Source organism: Coregonus lavaretus (assembly GCF_964263955.1).
Source record: "Coregonus lavaretus genome assembly, chromosome: 17".
NCBI lineage: Eukaryota > Metazoa > Chordata > Actinopteri > Salmoniformes > Salmonidae > Coregonus > Coregonus lavaretus.
Window position 1 is genome coordinate 38542757 of NC_140004.1, and position 19835 is coordinate 38562591.

General features: G+C 43.9%; 1 protein-coding gene across 1 annotated transcript in view; it reads right to left on the reverse strand.

Moving 5' to 3' along the window:
- LOC311144388 (growth hormone receptor-like) overlaps positions 1 to 19835 on the reverse strand; it is a 92185-nt gene that overhangs the window by 26188 nt on the left and 46162 nt on the right. Inside the window, exons 3-5 of the mRNA XM_084180403.1 lie at positions 3227 to 3359; positions 1846 to 2018; positions 300 to 478 (exon numbers count right to left, since the gene is read on the reverse strand). Of these exons, the coding sequence (XP_084036529.1) occupies positions 300 to 478; positions 1846 to 2018; positions 3227 to 3359 (485 nt within the window). The remainder of the gene's footprint in view (positions 1 to 299; positions 479 to 1845; positions 2019 to 3226; positions 3360 to 19835) is intronic.

Genomic DNA, 19835 nt, shown 5'->3' on the forward strand with positions numbered 1-19835 from the left:
CAGTCTTCAGTGCCACAAACAAACTTGGCACTGTCGTTGATTGAGGCAGTCAACAACAGGATCTCTCTACTTGTTTGTGTCTTTATGAGAGGTTGATCTGGGGGTATTTCTGTCAGTGACCTCCCTTGGCCTTGCCCTCTAACTCCTCTGACCCCTGCCCCTCATCAAGACCATGTTTTCGCCAGAAGGCCTAGCTCTGGCTTCCGCTACGGCCCCATCAAAGCTGCAGAGGCTGCTGGGTAATAGGCTGGAAGTGCCGTCAGGTTGTGTGTGTGTGTGTGAGTGTGCCTGTGACTCACCACTTTCCAGTGTGAGCTGTTCCTTCTCCTGTACTGGACTTCATACACCAGTGTCAACCATCCAACGGATACGTCGGCAGAGGGCGGGGGTTCCCAGCTCACCATGATGTCATAGTTCAGGCCTGACCGGCTGACGTTTAGCAGTGTCCAATTCAGAGCCACCGGGGGGTCAGGGTGCACTGGTAGGGGTGAAAGGGCAAAGGTCAGTATATGAATGACTGGCCAACAAATGACCAATCTAGTGACAGGACTTTGGGTGTATTTTAATAGTCTGAAGTGGCTTCTTTCTCCATCTGCATAATGCTCTGATGAGACCAATTTAGAATTGTCTTCAACATAGACCACAATTAGTTTAATCATGTGTTTTTGAGCTGGACTGGAACAAAGCTTGTACCCCCTGCGGCTCCCAGAGTCTCACATCCCCATGCTAGTCTATAGACCCCAACTACATTCAGCCACGGCCTGATTTTTTCATGAGTGGAGGGTCAGGGGGTCAGAACATAATTATAAATAATTTGTACACTGCCAATTGACCGCAAGAAGCCCAAACAGATATAGTATTTTACAAAACATAATTTCAAACCTTGATTACATTGGGATACGTTCACGTGTCTCTATGGGAACACTTAGCAACAGATTTCCTACATTAAAATCACTTAAAGATTATTTCCTGGTGATTTTACAGTCTTTGATGTCCAACAACGAAAATTGTTCATTTATGACTTTTACTTGGGGGGCCAAATAAAATCACAAATTTGGCCCGCGGGCCGCCAGTTAGGGAACCCTGCTATAGACAATGTCTATCACACTGTCCACCTTGCATCAGAAAAGCATGACTGAAACATGTGTCCCTGCCAGTGTACCTGTGTCCACTAGTCCAGTCGGTGTGAAACCTCCCTGAATAATAACAACACTTGCTGCTTTACATGCAATATTTTATTTCCACACATATTCCCACTGTTAGGTAAAGGACCCACAGAGGTCCAAATTAGGTACAGTATCTTAAAACTGTGGGAGCATCTAACTGTGTGGGTATGGTCTGACATTGACCAACATGCAACAGGACAATGTTGTTGTCCTGCTGTTTCTGGCAGATAGTGATAACGTGTTGGCCTTCTAGGCCTTCCTGCTCCTGGTCCTCCTGGGAACCCAGTGTGCTTGCAGGTTTTCATGTCAACCCAATTACTTCCGTCAACATGATTTAATGAAACAGTAATCAACTCCTCGTCCCACGACACGTTTGGATGGCCCCTCAACCAATCAGGTAGATGGAAGCAACTACGTGTTAAAGTCAACTGCCACTGACGACATCAAGACTGAGACTTGATGACAATTGTGTATTTCAAACAGTCAAGTTGTGTATTTCTTAAAAGACATCAGTGGCTTCCAGAAAATGAAGCCACTGATGACCCCACCCAGTTGGTAAGCCAGTCGGACCCATTCAGATCCTTCAGTTCTGCATCTGGGCATAAAGAAGTGTCTAGAGGCTATCAACTAAGTGTTAACTATAACAGCACATATTAGCATGTCTCTGTTGTGCCCTCACCGATGTCCTGCAATTCGAAGCACAAGGTATCGTAGGTTTTGTTCTGGCTTTCAGAGTGGAGCCGCACACAGTATTTGATCCAGATAACCGTGTTGTTCTTATTGAAGAAACACTCGTTCTTCACAGAGGAGGAGTAGTCAGGGCACTCCTTCCATTCCTTCGTCAAGTCATTCCTAAGCGAGAGAGAGAGAGAGAGAGAGAGAGAGAGAGGGAGAGAGAGAGAGAGAGAGAGAGAGAGAGAGGGAGAGAGAGAGAGAGGTCTTTTAGAGGTCTATTATACAGATTTTAGAAGTCTATGCAGGTATACTCTCAAGTAGGGGTGTGCCGAGTACTCAGACAAAACGAGTATCGTAACAGATATGGAGAATTTTCGAATATGATTATGACACAAGTATTTTTGTATTATTAGCCGTGATCTGAAAAAAAGTTATAGGTCTAAGTAAGTATGCATTTTCATCTGTCGGGGTCGTTTAACAATGTGTGTGAATGAGTGAAGGAGCATAGCGATGTGCTCTGAGTGACAGAGCAGTAATGTGAGTGAAGGAACATGACGATGTGTTCTGAGTGACAGCGCAGTAATGTGAGTGAAGGAACATAGCGATGTGCTCTGAGTGACAGTGCAGTAATGTGAGTGAAGGAACATGACGATGTGTTCTGAGTGACAGCGCAGTAATGTGACTGAAGGAACATAGCGATGTGCTCTGAGTGACAGCGCAGTAATGTGTGTGAAGGAGCATAGCGATGTGTTCTGAGTGACAGCGCAGTAATGTGAGTGAAGGAGCATAGCGATGTGTTCTGAGTGACAGCGCAGTAATGTGAGTTAAGGAACATGACGATGTGCTCTGAGTGACAGCGCAGTAATGTGAGTTAAGGAACATGACGATGTGTTCTGAGTGACAGTGCAGTAATGTGAGTTAAGGAACATGACGATGTGTTCTGAGTGACAGGGCAGTAATGTGAGTGAAGGAACATGACGATGTGTTCTGAGTGACAGTGCAGTAATGTGAGTGAAGGAACATGACGATGTGCTCTGAGTGTCAGTGCAGTAATGCTCATTTGAGGTATAGGCTTTAACGGCATTTAAAGCACACTTCCAGATTTTCCGATCACGAGTAAATCCGATCACGAGTATCAAGTGTGATAAAACGGATAAGATTACGAATATGAGTATGATGAGATCGGCACACCCCTACTCTCAAGTCCACATGAGTCATTGATAAAAAGAGAATACAACTTAAATAATTTCTTAAGATACTTCAGGGGTATATAAAGCACACAGACTCTTTACACTATTTACACACACACACACACACACACACACACACACACACACACACACACACACACACACACACACACACAGGTCTCTCTCTCGGCTCACTTCTTCCAGTACTGGATTTGCAGTGCTCCAGGTTCCGTGAGATTCTGGAAGCTTCCGGGACTCCACCAACACCTAAACGTCTCCTGTTCCCTGGACTTACACCCAGTCAAATGAGGACCCTGGACGGTGGGATCTGAGAGAGAGAGATTTCTATAATTTAACAAATACCTTTATTGGCCCAGTAGTTCGATTTGAGCACAATCTTTAATTCTAAGCGAGAGAGAGAGGGAGAAAGAGAGATAGAGAGATTCTTCAATGATCACAGAGAAGCAAACTGTAAGAAAATGACATATAGGCTACTGTATAAGACAAGATACAGTATGTGATTCCTCCATCTGTGGTGAGGATCAAATCTTTCATTAGGAGAAATCTGCAGGCCTCTGGTTTCTGAGGTGTGGACTTGGAACAAACTTTGATATGGGGTGGAACTGAGTGTAATTGAGTTTGGGAGGCAGGGAGAGGCACAGCATTTCATACAACAGTAAATCAATGGCTGTTCATATATTTATACACATTCCAAACCCCTGCTAGCCGTGCACTGTGCATTTCAATCAGGCAGAGCATTACTACTGTAGAAAACAGTGACATTTTGAGTAAATCTGTCTTCAAATCTTGGTAGCAGGGCACCTGAGTGTAACCTAAATATACACTTTCCTAGTCTGTTTTTCCATTGCCACTTCTATTCCACCCCTCTCCCCTCATCAGCTCTTTTTCTCCTCCTCTACCCCCTCCACACCCCCACCGGCCCATCCTCGCTTCCAGACAATTTGTCATCCAGTTGTGAGGCTCTGGGTTTGGCACAACCATAAATAAGCATCTGAAGGTGCCATTGATTTCTGCTCTCTGCTCTCCCCTACTGACTGCAGCACAAATCACAGAACCCAGAACACACACACACACACACACACACACACACACACACACACCACACACACACACACACACATACAAACACCACACACACACACACACACAAACGCACGCACACACACGCAAAGTTATCTACTCTCATAAATCTTCAACTACTAGCTATTTCAATGAAAATTATCTTATACGTTTTTAGTTTGTGGACACGCTTTGCCTTTGATAAGTGGTAATATCATCATCACCATACTGTCACAATCATTATCATCGTCAACATGGAACATACACTACATGACCAAAAGTATGTGGACACTTGCTTGTCTAACATCTCATTCCAAAATCATGGGCATTAATATGGAGTTGGTCCCCCCTTTGCTGCTATAACAGCCTCCACTCTTCTGGGAAGGCTTTCCACTAGATGTTGGAACATTGCTGCAGGGACTTTCTTCCATTCAGCCACAAGAGCATTAGTGAGGTCGGGCACTGATTTTGGGCGATTAGGCCTGGCTCGCAGTTTGCGTTCCAATTCATCCCAAAGGTGTTTGATGGGGTTGAGGTCAGGGCTCTGTGCTGGCCAGTCAATTTCTCCAAACACAGATCTCGACAAACTGTTGCCACAAAGTTGAAAGCACATAATCGTCTAGAATGTCATTGTATGCTGTAGTGTTAAGATTTCCCTTCACTGGAACTAAGGGGCTTAGCCCAAAACCATGAAAAACAGCCCCAGACCATTATTCCTCCTCCACCAAACTTTACAGTTGGCACTATTCATCCGGCAGGTAGCATTCTCCTGTCATCCGCCAAACCGAGATTCGTCCGTCGGACTGCCAGGTTGTGAAGCGTGATTCATCACTCCAGAGAAGTCCAATGGCGACGAACTTTACACCTCTCCAGCCGACGCTTGGCATTGCGCATGGTGATCTTAGGCTTGTGTGCGGCTGCTCGGCCATGGAAACCCATTTCATGAAGCTCCCGAAGAAACAGTTATTGTGCTGACGTTGCTTCCAGAGGCAGTTTGGAACTCGGTAGTGAGTGTTGCAACAATCTTTACACGCTACGCGCTTCAGCACTCGCCGGTCCCGTTCTGTGAGCTCGTGTGGCCTACCACTTCGTGGCTGAGCCGTTGTTGCTCCTAGACGTTTCCACTTCACAATAACAGCACTTACATTTGATCAGGGCAGCTATAGCAGGGCAGAAATTTGATGAACTGACTTGTTGAAAAGGTGGCATCCTATGACGGTGCCACGTTGAAAAGTCACTGAGCTCTTCAGTAAGGCCATTCTACTGCCAATGTTTGTCTATGGAAATTGCATGGCTGTGTGCTCGATTTTATACACCTGTCAGCAACGGGTGTGGCTGAAATAGCCAAATGCACTAATTTGAAGGGGTGTCCAAATACTTTTGTATATATAGTGTATTTCTCAGTTTCTTTGGGATGTTAAAAACATGTACATTCACAGGTTCTATGTGAGTATAGGCCTACATCTCATATTTCAGTACATTGCTCTCTCTCACTGTCTCTTTCTCGCTCCCTTGTTCCCCCCTCTCTCTCTCTCTCTCTCTCTCTCTCTCTCTCTCTCCCTCACATCAAGGACGATCTGTTGCTCCCTGCACTCTGTTATTTCAACCGTCCCTAACTCCCACCCCTCGAATTCCAGCTGCCACAATCAGAGTTACCGCAGACCTGGAAAGCCATGAGGCCAAAACCTACAGCAAGGAGAATGGCATACAAGTCAAGACAAGATAAGACAAGTCACGACAAGTCAAGACATGTCAAGTCTTGAAGTTTATTTGTCATACTGTATTCACATGGCACAACATAGTACAATAAAAATGCTTACTTGCAGGTTCACTCTCGACAGGCTGCATAACAAGAAGGAATAGTTATAATCAAATAAATATAAATCCAGAAATATAAATTCAGGGAGGCACTTAAACAAAGTTTGTGTTCGTGTGTTTGGGTATATGGGTGCATATGTGCTAATAGTCAGTGCAAGGAGACTGTTGATGTGCAGGTGGTCAGCAGCCTGATGGCTTGTGGGTAAAAACGGCCCCTGCCTAGACACACTTACTGCTTCACTTTAAAAACATAGACAAGGCAGAAATAGTTGCGCCATTTCCTGGTTGCTAAAATTCTAATAGTTCGCCTAATTTTAGTTTATGTGACAAAACAAGCAGTCATTGTGTAGACAATCACTGTACCATCTAAACCGCTGTGATATATCTTTTCCATAACCAAAAATATTGTATTTTCAGCTGTTTGAAGCTGGTGCACAAAACCTAAAGTAAAAGACGCAAAAACTAAACTGTAGAATGGGAAGCGAAAAAATAGCACACATAGAACAGATCTACCGCTTCTAAGACTTGCTTTCAATGACAATGACAGATCTACAGTGGGGAAAAAAAGTATTTAGTCAGCCACCAATTGTGCAAGTTCTCCCACTTAAAAAGATGAGAGAGGCCTGTAATTTTCATCATAGGTACACGTCAACTATGACAGACAAATTGAGAAAAAAAAATCCAGAAAATCACATTGTAGGATTTTTAATGAATTTATTTGCAAATTATGGTGGAAAATAAGTATTTGGTCACCTACAAACAAGCAAGATTTCTGGCTCTCACAGACCTGTAACTTCTTCTTTAAGAGGCTCCTCTGTCCTCCACTCGTTACCGGTATTAATGGCACCTGTTTGAGCTTGTTATCAGTATAAAAGACACCTGTCCACAACCTCAAACAGTCACACTCCAAACTCCACTATGGCCAAGACCAAAGAGCTGTCAAAGGGCACCAGAAACAAAATTGTAGACCTGCACCAGGCTGGGAAGACTGAATCTGCAATAGGTAAGCAGCTTGGTTTGAAGAAATCAACTGTGGGAGCAATTATTAGGAAATGGAAGACATACAAGACCACTGATAATCTCCCTCGATCTGGGGCTCCACGCAAGATCTCACCCCGTGGGGTCAAAATGATCACAAGAACGGTGAGCAAATATCCCAGAACCACACGGGGGGACGTAGTGAATGACCTGCAGAGAGCTGGGACCAAAGTAACAAAGCCTACAATCAGTAACACACTACGCCGCTAGGGACTCAAATCCTGCAGTGCAAGACATTTCCCCCTGCTTAAGCCAGTACATGTCCAGGCCCGTCTGAAGTTTGCTAGAGTGCATTTGGATGATCCAGAAGATCATTGGGAGAATGTCATATGGTCAGATGAAACCAAAATATAACTTTTTGGTAAAAACTCAACTCATCGTGTTTGGAGGACAAAGAATGCTGAGTTGCATCCAAAGAACACCATACCTACTGTGAAGCATGGGGGTGGAAACATCATGCTTTGGGGCTGTTTTTCTGCAAAGGGACGAGGACGACTGATCCGTGTAAAGGAAAGAATGAATGGGGCCATGTATCGTGAGATTTTGAGTGAAAACCTCCTTCCATCAGCAAGGGCATTGAAGATGAAACGTGGCTGGGTCTTTCAGCATGACAATGATCCCAAACACACCGCCCGGGCAACGAAGGAGTGGCTTCGTAAGAAGCATTTCAAGGTCCTGGAGTGGCCTAGCTAGTCTCCAGATCTCAACCCCATAGAAAATCTTTGGAGGGAGTTGAAAGTCCGTGTTGCCCAGCGACAGCCCCAAAACATCACTACTCTAGAGGAGATCTGCATGGAGGAATGGGCCAAAATACCAGCAACAGTGTGTGAAAACCTTGTGAAGACTTACAGAAAACGTTTGACCTGTGTCATTGCCAACAAAGGGTATATAACAAAGTATTGAGAAACTTTTGTTATTGACCAAATACTTATTTTCCACCATCATTTGCAAATAAATTCATAAAAAATCCTACAATGTGATTTTCTGGATTTTTTTTCCTCATTTTGTCTGTCATAGTTGACGTGTACCTATGATGAAAATTACAGGCCTCTCTCATCTTTTTAAGTGAGAGAACATGCACAATTGGTGGCTGACTAAATACTTTTTTTCCCCACTGTATAACTCACATATCTATGTAAATTTAGTAGGGTCGCCCAAAAAGTTACATATTGAAGCTTTAAGATACTCTTGAGTTCAATTTTAACCAGAAAATCTAACCCCTGCCCTAGACCCCTGCCAACTGAAAGAGTTGATTCATAGTAGAGATGCACTGAAGTAAACACGTACAGATGTAGGATCTTAATTTGAGACAGTTTGCTATAGCAGGAAAATAATCCTGCAGCAACAGGAAATGTGAATGATTATGTGGATTATAATTAATGGACATTTATGTAGGGGTTGATACATTTTTCATTAGGGCAAATCAAGTCAAACATTTCTAAGCGGAAATTACAAACTTTAGAAGCCGTTTTAAAACTCAAATACACTACGTTTGTATTTCCTGCTTTGCAGGAAAATTCTCAGCAACAAAAGAGTGATCAAATTAAGATCCTACATCTGTAGCATAAAACAACAGCAGAAATAATTGCCTTCCCCTGGCCTGCCTTGGCAATTACTGCAAGGCTAACCGAATAGGCTAAGCATGAATGGAAATATTGCATTAAAGAACCTTTTCAAATGGATAAAAAAAAACATACTACAGGTAGACTTCTGAACAGTAAATTGTTTACGAATGTCAAATCATGACTTTCTCTATACGTTTTAAATGTTAGCAGACTTGATCAAAATAGACTAAGATCAAATTAATCTCTGAGTCATGGATACAACAATAATAATAAGGCCCCATCAAAAGGAGGTGTACTCCATCGTAGCTTGTGTACTAGGCTAAGTGAAACGATTGTGATGAATTAATACTGAAGTTTTAAATATCTTTGACGTCATTGTAGGTGGTTTTATATCAAAGCGTCTGCTAAATTACCATACACTGAGGAGGAAGTCAAGGTAAACTGGCAATTCACCACTAATCTATCACCAACGGGACACATCAATCCAGCATCCCAGCCTAAAGTGTGTCAGAGGTGAACGGTCCGAGGTGAAACGGTTTCCTGCATGCTCACATGCTGCTCATTCAAACCTTTGATCTGTACACTTTTGACAATTAACTGATCTAAAATGGAAAATTTCAAAATGTCCAGAGACCTTTGTCAGTAGCTTTTTTTTATGTCATCTAAAGTCAGGTACAACATTATTGGCACACTTGATAAAGATGAGCAAAAAAGACTATAAAATAAATAATGCAAATACTGCAAAATACTGTTTGAATAAATTACATATTATTTTATAATAATACGATTGCTCAGATAAATAGATTTTGTTTGTGTGGTCATGTGCATGCTCCAGTCTGTGTGTGCTCCAGTCAGTGTGTGCTCCAGTCAGTGTGTGCTCCAGTCAGTGTGTGCTCCAGTCAGTGTGTGCTCCAGTCAGTGTGTACTGCATTTGTACACTCACTCCTCTTTCTCTCTCTGTCAGGTTGAAAAACAGTGTTTGCCTTTCTTCCTCCCTGTACCAGTCCATACAGCGTAGCTAGGAAACAGAGCCAGACTCACTGCCTAGATGTCAGCTTTGGTCATCATGCATCATACAAACCCTCACCAGTCAAAATAAAACACTTTATGGGAATGCCAAATCTGCCGAGTGACTAGCGATAAATCCTGGTTTGAAAAGAGCAAAGGCATGATAGAGATGTATCGGTGGGTATATTGCTAAACGGTTAGCTAATTGCCCTGAAGAGCCTGGGGGATATGGGGCTGAAGCTGAGACCTTTTCCAACTCATTTGGTAATGGCCCAGCTAACAACAAACTTTCTCACAACTTTAGAAAATGTTCCCTTAAAGGAACATTTCAAAAAATTTCAACTTCATATTCATCATCTCCAGCACCACCCCAACCTCAACATACATGTATGTGAAAATGGCACGTGTCTATGTTTTGTAGTAAAAAAGATATGGCATCATCAACAAATTAGTTGGAAACAGAGGGGTTGGTTGTTTTAGCAACAAAAATGACATGTGCACAACCATGGGGCAAAACAGATGAGGTTGGCTTAGATTGTTAACAACATGTAAGCTATATTCCGTCTCCAATGTTTATTGAAAACATAAATACATTTGCACAATGACCACTTGTTGTCTCTCAAATACATCGTTACAGTTGTTGGTTAGCTAGCTAGCAAATTATTTTGCCATATTAGCATTGACATGAAATTTTACATTTTAGTCATTTAGCAGACGCTCTTATCCAGAGCGACTTACAGTTAGTGAGTGCATACATTTTCATACTGGCCCCCCGTGGGAAACGAACCCACAACCCTGGCGTTGCAAGTGCCATGCTCTACCAACAGAGCTACACGGGGCCCTAATGTCCCATGTCCATTGCTTGTGTTTCTTGGCCCAAGCAAGTCTCTCCTTATTTAGTAGTGGTTTCTTTGCAGCAATTCGACCATGAATGCCTGATTCACACAGTCTCCTCCGAACAGTTGATGTTGAGATGAGTCTGTTACATGAACTCTGTGAAGCATTTATTTGGGCTGCAATTTCTGAGGCTGGTAACTCTAATGAACCTATCCTCTGCAGCAGAGGTAACTCTGGGTCTTCCATTCCTGTGGCGGTCCTCATGAGTGCCAGTTTCATCATAGCGCTTGATGGTTTTTGCGACTGCATTTGAAGAAACTTTCAAAGTCTTGATATTTTCCAAAACCTTTGACCGGTAGTGTATATATGGAGACCATTTAATGCCAAAAATATGGGGTTGAATATATTTTAAAAGATATTTCCTATATATCTTAGATATAGGACAGACACTTCAGAACAAACTTCCTTTTGATATTTTTGGGGCACTATCTGTTGTTCCATGTAGTGAATCTGTTATTCACTGCGTTTGTATGGGCTAATTGCAGTAAGGCCCAAATAATTATTTCATCAAATAATTGTTTTATACTTCAAGGGGTCTTCAAATTCTAAATCAAATAGTTAAATGATCCTTGGTATGACCTTCTTAAAACAATTCCATATAGCTTAGTAGAACCCCCCACCCGGCTTAGACAGGGTTTAGACTCTGATGGGTTCAAACGTTCTGTCATGGCCCCCTGGAGGCTTTTGTCTAGTTCCCAGCTTGCTCTGGAGACGTCCCAAAATAACATTTTAGGACGTCTACTAATGGTCCCTGTAAAGGTGTTCCATGTGGGTCCTGGAGGGCCAAAACACTTCTGGTTTTCATCTTCTCCTTCTAATAAGGGACGAATTCAGACCTGGGACACCAGGTGAGTGCAATTAACTACCATGTAGAAACAAAAACCAAAAGTGTTTCGGCCCTCCAGGACTGGAATTGAACAGCCCCACTATAAAGAAATGACCTTTCTGATCCGTCTCAGCTACTGTTTGTTACTTGGGCCATGAACACAGCTCTGTTCTATTCTGTATCCTGTTGCTCTCTTGCTGATAAGCCACTGAGGCACAGTGTGTGTGTGTATGTGTGTGTGTGTGTGTGTGTGTGTGTGTGTGTGTGTGTGTGTGTGTGTGTGTGTGTACAGTTGAAGACGGAAGTTTACATACACCTTAGCCAAATACATTTAAACTCAGTTTTTCACAATTCCTGACATTTCATCCTAATAACAATTCCCTGTCTTAGGTCAGTTAGGATCACCACTATATTTTAAGAATGTGAAATGTCAGAATAATTGTAGAGAGAATTATTTATTTCAGCTTTTATTTCTTTCATCACATTCCCAGTGTCACGATCGTCGGGAACAGAGGATCAAGGCGCAGCGTGGAAGGTGAACATATTTTTATTATATGAGTAATCACACGACCAAAACAACAAACGATAACGTGACGTCCTCGGTTTAAACACAAACCTAATTGGAACAAGATCCCACACCCCACTGTGGCAAACAGACTGAATAAATATGGTTCCCAATCAGAGACAACCAGCAACAGCTGACACTAGTTGCCTCTGATTGAGAACCATTTTGGCCAACCTAGAAACACAACAACTAGAATCGACAAAGGAAACTCACACCCTGGCTCAACATACAAGTGTCCCCAGAGCCAGGGCGTGACAGTACCCCCCCCTAAAGGCGCGGACTCCGACCGCGCCAACCAAATACCACAGGGGAGGGACCGGGTGGGCACTCCGCCTTGGCGGCGGATCCGGCTCCGGGCATGATCCCCACTCCCTCTCTAACCCCCCAAAGTACCCCTGGTCCGGTCTGGCCCCACTGGTGGAGCGGATTGCTCCAGCTCCGGCGTGGAGCAGCTGACCGGTGCCGGACCAGGCACCGGTGGAACAGGCACGGGCCGTGCCGGACTGACGACGCACACCGCTGGCTTGGTGTGGGGAGCAGGAACAGGCCGGGCCGGGCTGGCGACGCGCACCATTGGCTTGGTGCGGGGAGCAGGAACAGGCCGGACCGGGCTGGCGACGCGCACCACAGGCTCGATGCGAGGGACAGGAACAAGCCGGACCGTACTGGGGACACACACCACTGGCCCTACGCGGGGATCAGGAACGGGCCGGACCGGACTGGTAACACACCCCAGTACCTCTCGCCGTGCCTCTACACTTTCCTTCCCCTTTAATACCAGTGGCCCCCGTAACCTGGCGGCCTCCTCTGCCAACCCGCTGGACCGCTCTATCGCGGCCTCCTGCTGCCCCGTCGTCCACGGCGTGAGCCCCCCCCTAAAAATGTTCTGGGCGGCTCTCCTCTTGGACCAGGCCTCCATGTCTCTAGCCAGACACTCACTCCACTGCTTCAAAGTCCAACCTCTCTGCTCTTCACTTGGCTTGGCCCAGTCGAGACTCTTACTCCACTGCTCCAACGTCCAACCTCTCTCCTCTTCACGCTGCTTGGTCCAGTTATGGTGGGATCTTCTGTCACGATCGTCGGGAACAGAGGACCAAGGCGCAGCGTGGAAGGTGAACATATTTTTATTATATGAGTAATCACACGACCAAAACAACAAACGATAACGTGACGTCCTCGGTTTAAACACAAACCTAATTGGAACAAGATCCCACACCCCACTGTGGCAAACAGACTGAATAAATATGGTTCCCAATCAGAGACAACCAGCAACAGCTGACACTAGTTGCCTCTGATTGAGAACCACTTTGGCCAACCTAGAAACACAACAACTAGAATCGACAAAGGAAACTCACACCCTGGCTCAACATACAAGTGTCCCCAGAGCCAGGGCGTGACACTCAGTGGGTCAGAAGTTTACATACACTCAATTAATATTTGGTAGCATTGCCTTTAAATTGTTTAACTTGGGTCAAACGTTTCAGGTAGACTTCCACAAGCTTCCCACAATAAATTGGGTGAATTTTGGCCCATTCCTCCTGACAGAGCTGGTGTAACTGAGTCCGGTTTGTAGGCCTCCTTGCTCGCACACACCTTTTCAGTTCTGCCCACAAATGTTCTATAGGATTGAGGTCAGGGCTTTGTGATGGCCACTCCAATACCTTGACTTTGTTGTCCTTAAGCCATTTTGCCACAACTTTGGAAGTATGCTTGGGGTCATTGTCCATTTGGAAGACCAATTTGCGACCAAGCTTTAACTTCCTGACTGATGTCTTGAGATGATGCTTCAATATATCCACATAATTTTCCTTCCTCATGATGCCATCTATTTTGTGAAGTGCACCAGTCCCTCCTGCAGCAAAGCACCCCCACAGCATGATGCTGCCACCCCCGTGCTTCACGGTTGGGATGATGTTCTTCGGCTTGGTCATTATGGCCAAACAGTTCTATTTTTGTTTCGTCAGACCAGAGGACATTTCTCCAAAAAGTACGATCTTTGTCCCCATGTGCAGTTGCAAACAGTAGTCTGGCTTTTTTATGGCGGTTTTGGAGTAGTGTCTTCTTCCTTGTGAGCAGCCATTCAGGTTATGTCGATATAGGACTCGTTTTACTGTGGATATAGATACTTTTTTTTACCTCTTTCCTCCAGCATCTTCACAAGGTCCTTTGCTGTTGTTCTGGGATTGATTTGCACTTTTCACACCAAAGTACGTTCATCTCTAGGAGCCAGAACGCATCTCCTTCCTGAGCGGTATGACGGCTGCGTGGTCCCATGGTGTTTATACTTGTGTACTATTGTTTGTACAGATGAACGTGGTACCTTCAGGCGTTTGGAAATTGCTCCCAAGGATGAACCAGACTTGTGGAGGTCAACAATTTTTATTCTGAGGTCTTGGCTGATTTCTTATGATTTTCCCATGATGTCAAGCGAAGAGGCACTGAGTTTGAAGGTAGGCCTTGAAATACATCCACAGGTACACCTCCAATTGACTCAAATGATGTCAATTAGCCTATCAGAAGTTTCTAAAGCCATTACATAATTTTCTGGAATTTTCTAAGCTGTTTAAAGGCACAGTCAATTTAGTGTATGTAAACTTCTGACCCACTGGAATTGTGATACAGTGAATTATAAGTGAAATAATCTGTCTGTAAACAATTGTTGGAAATATTACTTGTGTCATGCACAAAGTAGATGTCCTAACCGACTTGCCAAAACTATAGTTTGTTAACAAGAAATTTGTGGAGTGGTTGAAAAACTACTTTTAATGACTCCAACCTAAGTGTATGTAAACTTCCGACTTCAACTGTACGTGCCACTCCCGAGTGGCGCAGTGGTCTAAGGCACTGCATCGCAGTGCTAGCTGTGCCACTAGAGATCCTTGTTCGTTCGAATCCAGGCTCTGTCGTAGCTGGCCACGACCGGGAGACCCATGGGGCGGCGCACAATTGGCCCAGTGTCGTCCAGGGTAGGGGAGGGAATAGCCGGCAGGGAGCTCAGTTGGTTGTGGGTTTGATTCCCACGGGGGGCCTGTATGAAAAATTTAATAACGTATGCACTCACATACGTTATTTCAAATTTAAGTCGCTCTGGATATGAGCGTCTGCTAAATGACTAAAATGTGTGTGTGTCGTCCAAGTTATCGTGTGCTTCTACATGCATAAAAAGGATGTTTACAATAATGAAAAATACAATAATAAAACATGGCATTTCATTGTCAATCCATTCACAAGCTCATCAGAATGCCATGTTGGCCTTTACAGTTTCCTCTGTTGTTAAGACATCCAGATACACCAGCCAGCTGCAGTCTGTTCGTTGCCTTAAATGTGTCCTATCATTAGATCCATTGCTCCCTTGTAACTACTGTGCTTAAACCTGTAGCTCTGAATATAGATGTGTTTAGCTAGTAAGTGCCCTATATCCATCCCCATAGGCCCACTGTAATATCTCTCTGCTGTATGGGACATTCTGTCATTTTAAAAGCATGTCCTTTCACCAACCATGTTGCTCTCTCCACTTAAGTTCCAAATTGAATGTGACTTCCGTGCAAATTGAGTTAGGCAACATCGATTCAGAGCAGGACATGACATTACGTTTGAAAGGCTACAGCTTTTTACACGCACATTAACGTGCACACAAACGCACACGCACGAACGCACAAACACGCATGCACACACACTGAACACACTGAACACACTGAACACACTGAACACACTGAACACACTGAACACACTGAACACACAGAGAACACTGAACACACAGAGAACACTGAACACACAGAGAACAGAGGAAGCTGTTGTTTCTTACTAGTCTCTGAGGTACGCTGACAATTCTTTGCTCTTAGCTGGCTGTCACCCGCACAAACCAAATGAAATGCTACTCAAGGCTATCTCACCACCACAAACACACTGCGTGTACGCGTCTGCAGGACTGATCCATTAAAGCCAAACAGACGAGAGAGACAGACAGAGTGAGTGTTATAAAAACTGTGTTTACTGAACGCTGATTTTATTCATTAGAATGATAATAGCTAATAATAACTGCTCCAGTAATGTGTGTTGATGGGGAAGGTCTCCTCTGACTGGGGTGTTCATGCAGCATTAGTACTTTAGTAACCATAAAATTAGGAATTAGAATACTAATAGGATCTCTATGACATTAACCATATCCATTATTCACTCATCTGAATAATCAACAAATTATGGAGCATAGCATCGTTTGTCACCACATTGATAAAAGAGACGTGGGACAAAACAAAACAGAATCCACAAGGCCTGGGGATCTCTTACAATATGGTTTCATTATGGGATAGATTGGCACACGCACACACGCACACACACAAACACGCACACACACACCCACACACACACATAAATGTGTACGTGCGCAGGTGGTCCTCTGTAGCTCAGCTGGTAGAGCACGGCGCTTGTAATGCCAAGGTAGTGCGTTCGATCCCCGGGACCACTCATACACAAAAAAAAAAAAGTATGCGCGCATGACTGTAAGTCGCTTTGGATAAAAGCGTCTGCTAAATGGCATATTATATTTATATTATATTATTATATTTATTATTATTTGTCTTTGAGCGAGAAAGAAAACGAGATACTGGCTAATGTTCTATCCTCACTTCAAAGGTATCGAATAGGTAAAAGCAATATGGTCTTTATATTAGATAAACCATCTCGAGAAAGGAAGGAAGGAAGGAAGGACGGAAGGAAGGAAGGAAGGAAGGAAGGAAGTAAAGAAGGAAGGAAGGACTCTATTCACACCAAGGCTGGTTGATGAAATTGTCTTCTCCTTCATGATCACTGATATGTTAACAGTCTCTCGTGACCGATGGTGATGTTCCGGTGCCATGGATTAGCGTCACTTATTATCCTGATTTTGCAGAGCTGGTGCTTGAATTGGGGACCTGGATTTTAACCCAAAGGTTCTCTAGTAAACACTGCTTACCTGCAAAATTGTCGCATCAGATACCTCCATGTTGTCATTCAGTGCAGCCTGGATGGTAAACATAGGTGGATTTTTCAAAAGGGGAGGGCTTTGGTAGAGGGGGATGGAGTACAGATTTGAAAACCTCTGCCCCTAGAAACCAAATGGAGTTGCAGGTCATTAAGATGCTAAATCTTAAGCAGAGTTTTGTCGAACTCTGTATATCTACAGTTCTGCTGTGTCACCATGACCTGCTGGCCCATATATCTTCCTGGCACCAACCTGACACACGGTTGCCAACACACACACACACACACACGCACACGCGCACACACGCATACACGCTCACACACACACACGCGCACACACACACACACACACACACAGAGCTGACATTAAAACCAGATGGGTCATTAACACCCCCATGCTCAACCTCCCAGCAACACTTTCCAAGTTATCCTTGCACCACCGCCCCATGTACAGTGGGGAAAAAAAGTATTTAGTCAGCCACCAATTGTGCAAGTTCTCCCACTTAAAAAGATGAGAGAGGCCTGCAATTTTCATCATAGGTACACGTCAACTATGACAGACAAAATGAGAAAAAAAATCCAGAAAATCACATTGTAGGATTTTTAATGAATTTATTTGCAAATTATGGTGGAAAATAAGTATTTGGTCAATAACAAACATTTCTCAATACTTTGTTATATACCCTTTGTTGGCAATGACACAGGTCAAACGTTTTCTGTAAGTCTTCACAAGGTTTTCACACACTGTTGCTGGTATTTTGGCCCATTCCTCCATGCAGATCTCCTCTAAAGCAGTGATGTTTTGGGGCTGTCGCTGGGCAACACAGACTTTCAACTCCCTCCAAAGATTTTCTATGGGGTTGAGATCTGGAGACTGGCTAGGCCACTCCAGGACCTTGAAATGCTTCTTACGAAGCCACTCCTTCGTTGCCCGGGCGGTGTGTTTGGGATCATTGTCATGCTGAAAGACCCAGCCACGTTTCATCTTTAATGCCCTTGCTGATGGAAGGAGGTTTTCACTCAAAATCTCACGATACATGGCCCCATTCATTCTTTCCTTTACACGGATCAGTCGTCCTGATCCCTTTGCAGAAAAACAGCCCCAAAGCATGATGTTTCCACCCCCATGCTTCACAGTAGCTATGGTGTTCTTTGGATGCAACTCAGCATTCTTTGTCCTCTAAACACGACGAGTTGAGTTTTTACCAAAAAGTTCTATTTTGGTTTCATCTGACCATATGACATTCTCCCAATCCTCTTCTGGATCATCCAAATGCACTCTAGCAAACTTCAGACGGGCCTGGACATGTACTGGTTTAAGCAGGGGGACACGTCTGGCACTGCAGGATTTGAGTCCCTGGCGGCGTAGTGTGTTACTGATGGTAGGCTTTGTTACTTTGGTCCCAGCTCTCTGCAGGTCATTCACTAGGTCCCCCCGTGTGGTTCTGGGATTTTTGCTCACCATTCTTGTGATCATTTTGACCCCACGGGGTGAGATCTTGCGTGGAGCCCCAGATCGAGGGAGATTATCACTGGTCTTGTATGTCTTCCATTTCCTAATAATTGCTCCCACAGTTGATTTCTTCAAACCAAGCTGCTTACCTATTGCAGATTCAGTCTTCCCAGCCTGGTGCAGGTCTACAATTTTGTTTCTGGTGTCCTTTGACAGCTCTTTGGTCTTGGCCATAGTGGAGTTTGGAGTGTGACTGTTTGAGGTTGTGGACAGGTGTCTTTTATACTGATAACAAGTTCAAACAGGTGCCATTAATACAGGTAACGAGTGGAGGACAGAGGAGCCTCTTAAAGAAGAAGTTACAGGTCTGTGAGAGCCAGAAATCTTGCTTGTTTGTAGGTGACCAAAGACTTATTTTCCACCATAATTTGCAAATAAATTCATTAAAAATCCTACAATGTGATTTTCTGGAATTTTTTTCTCAATTCGTCTGTCATAGTTGACGTGTGCCTATGATGAAAATTACAGGCCTCTCTCATCTTTTTAAGTGGGAGAACTTGCACAATTGGTGGCTGACTAAATACTTTTTTCCCCCACTGTATCCTCATCACCAGGGTTAGGGTCAATTCCATTCAGTCACTTCAGGAAGTGCTTGAGATTTCAAATCAGTTATGTAGGAAGTGCTCCAATGAAACTTTCCTCAAGTCTAAACATATGTTTTTCAGAATAAGAAAAATAAGTCTGAATGTCAAATAGATGTTATTGTGAATAAAGTGTATTGGTCACAACTTAAGCTGTAGGCCTGAACAGCCTAATTTCCACAAGACTCCAATCATTGAAACTCAGCTGTAGGGAAAAAAATATATTTTCACCTTAAAGTGGTTAAAAAGACACTTTAAAGCACGTGTTAAACTCATTCCACGGAGAGCCGAGTGTCTGCAGATTTTCGCTCCTCCCTTGTACTTGATTGATGAATTGAGGTCACTAATTAGTAAGGAATTCCCTCACCTGGTTGTCTAGGTCTTAATTGAAAGTGAAAAACAAAAACCCGCAGACACTTGGCCCTCCGTGGAATGAGTTTGACACCCCTGCTTTAAAGTGTCCTTTTAACGACTTTTAAGGTGAAAATATGTTTTTTACCCTACAGTTGAGCTTCAACTTTTGGAGTCTTGTGGAGTTCGACAACCCTGCTTTAAAGGTTCATGCTGAGGCTTCATCCTGGTTTTGAAGTGAAATGATGAGGATGAGGTATTGGTTGTGCATGTAACATTTACATGTTTATAAAGGAAGCTTCAGTGAAATATGTCTATGTACTGTATATCATCAAGTTAAAGGTCAACGTTCAACAAACCATAAGGTGGACAGGCTGTGTTCATGGACAGAAACGAAGCAGAGAGAGAGAGAGAGAGAGAGAGAGAGAGAGAGAGAGAGAGAGAGAGAGAGAGAGAGAGAGAGAGAGAGAGAGAGAGAGAGAGAGAGAGAGAGAGAGAGAGAGAGAGAGAAGAGAGAGAGAGAGAGAGAGGAGAGAGAGAGAAGAGAGAGAGAGAGAGAGAGAGGAGAGAGGAGAGAGAGAGAGGGAGAGAGAGAGGGGGTAG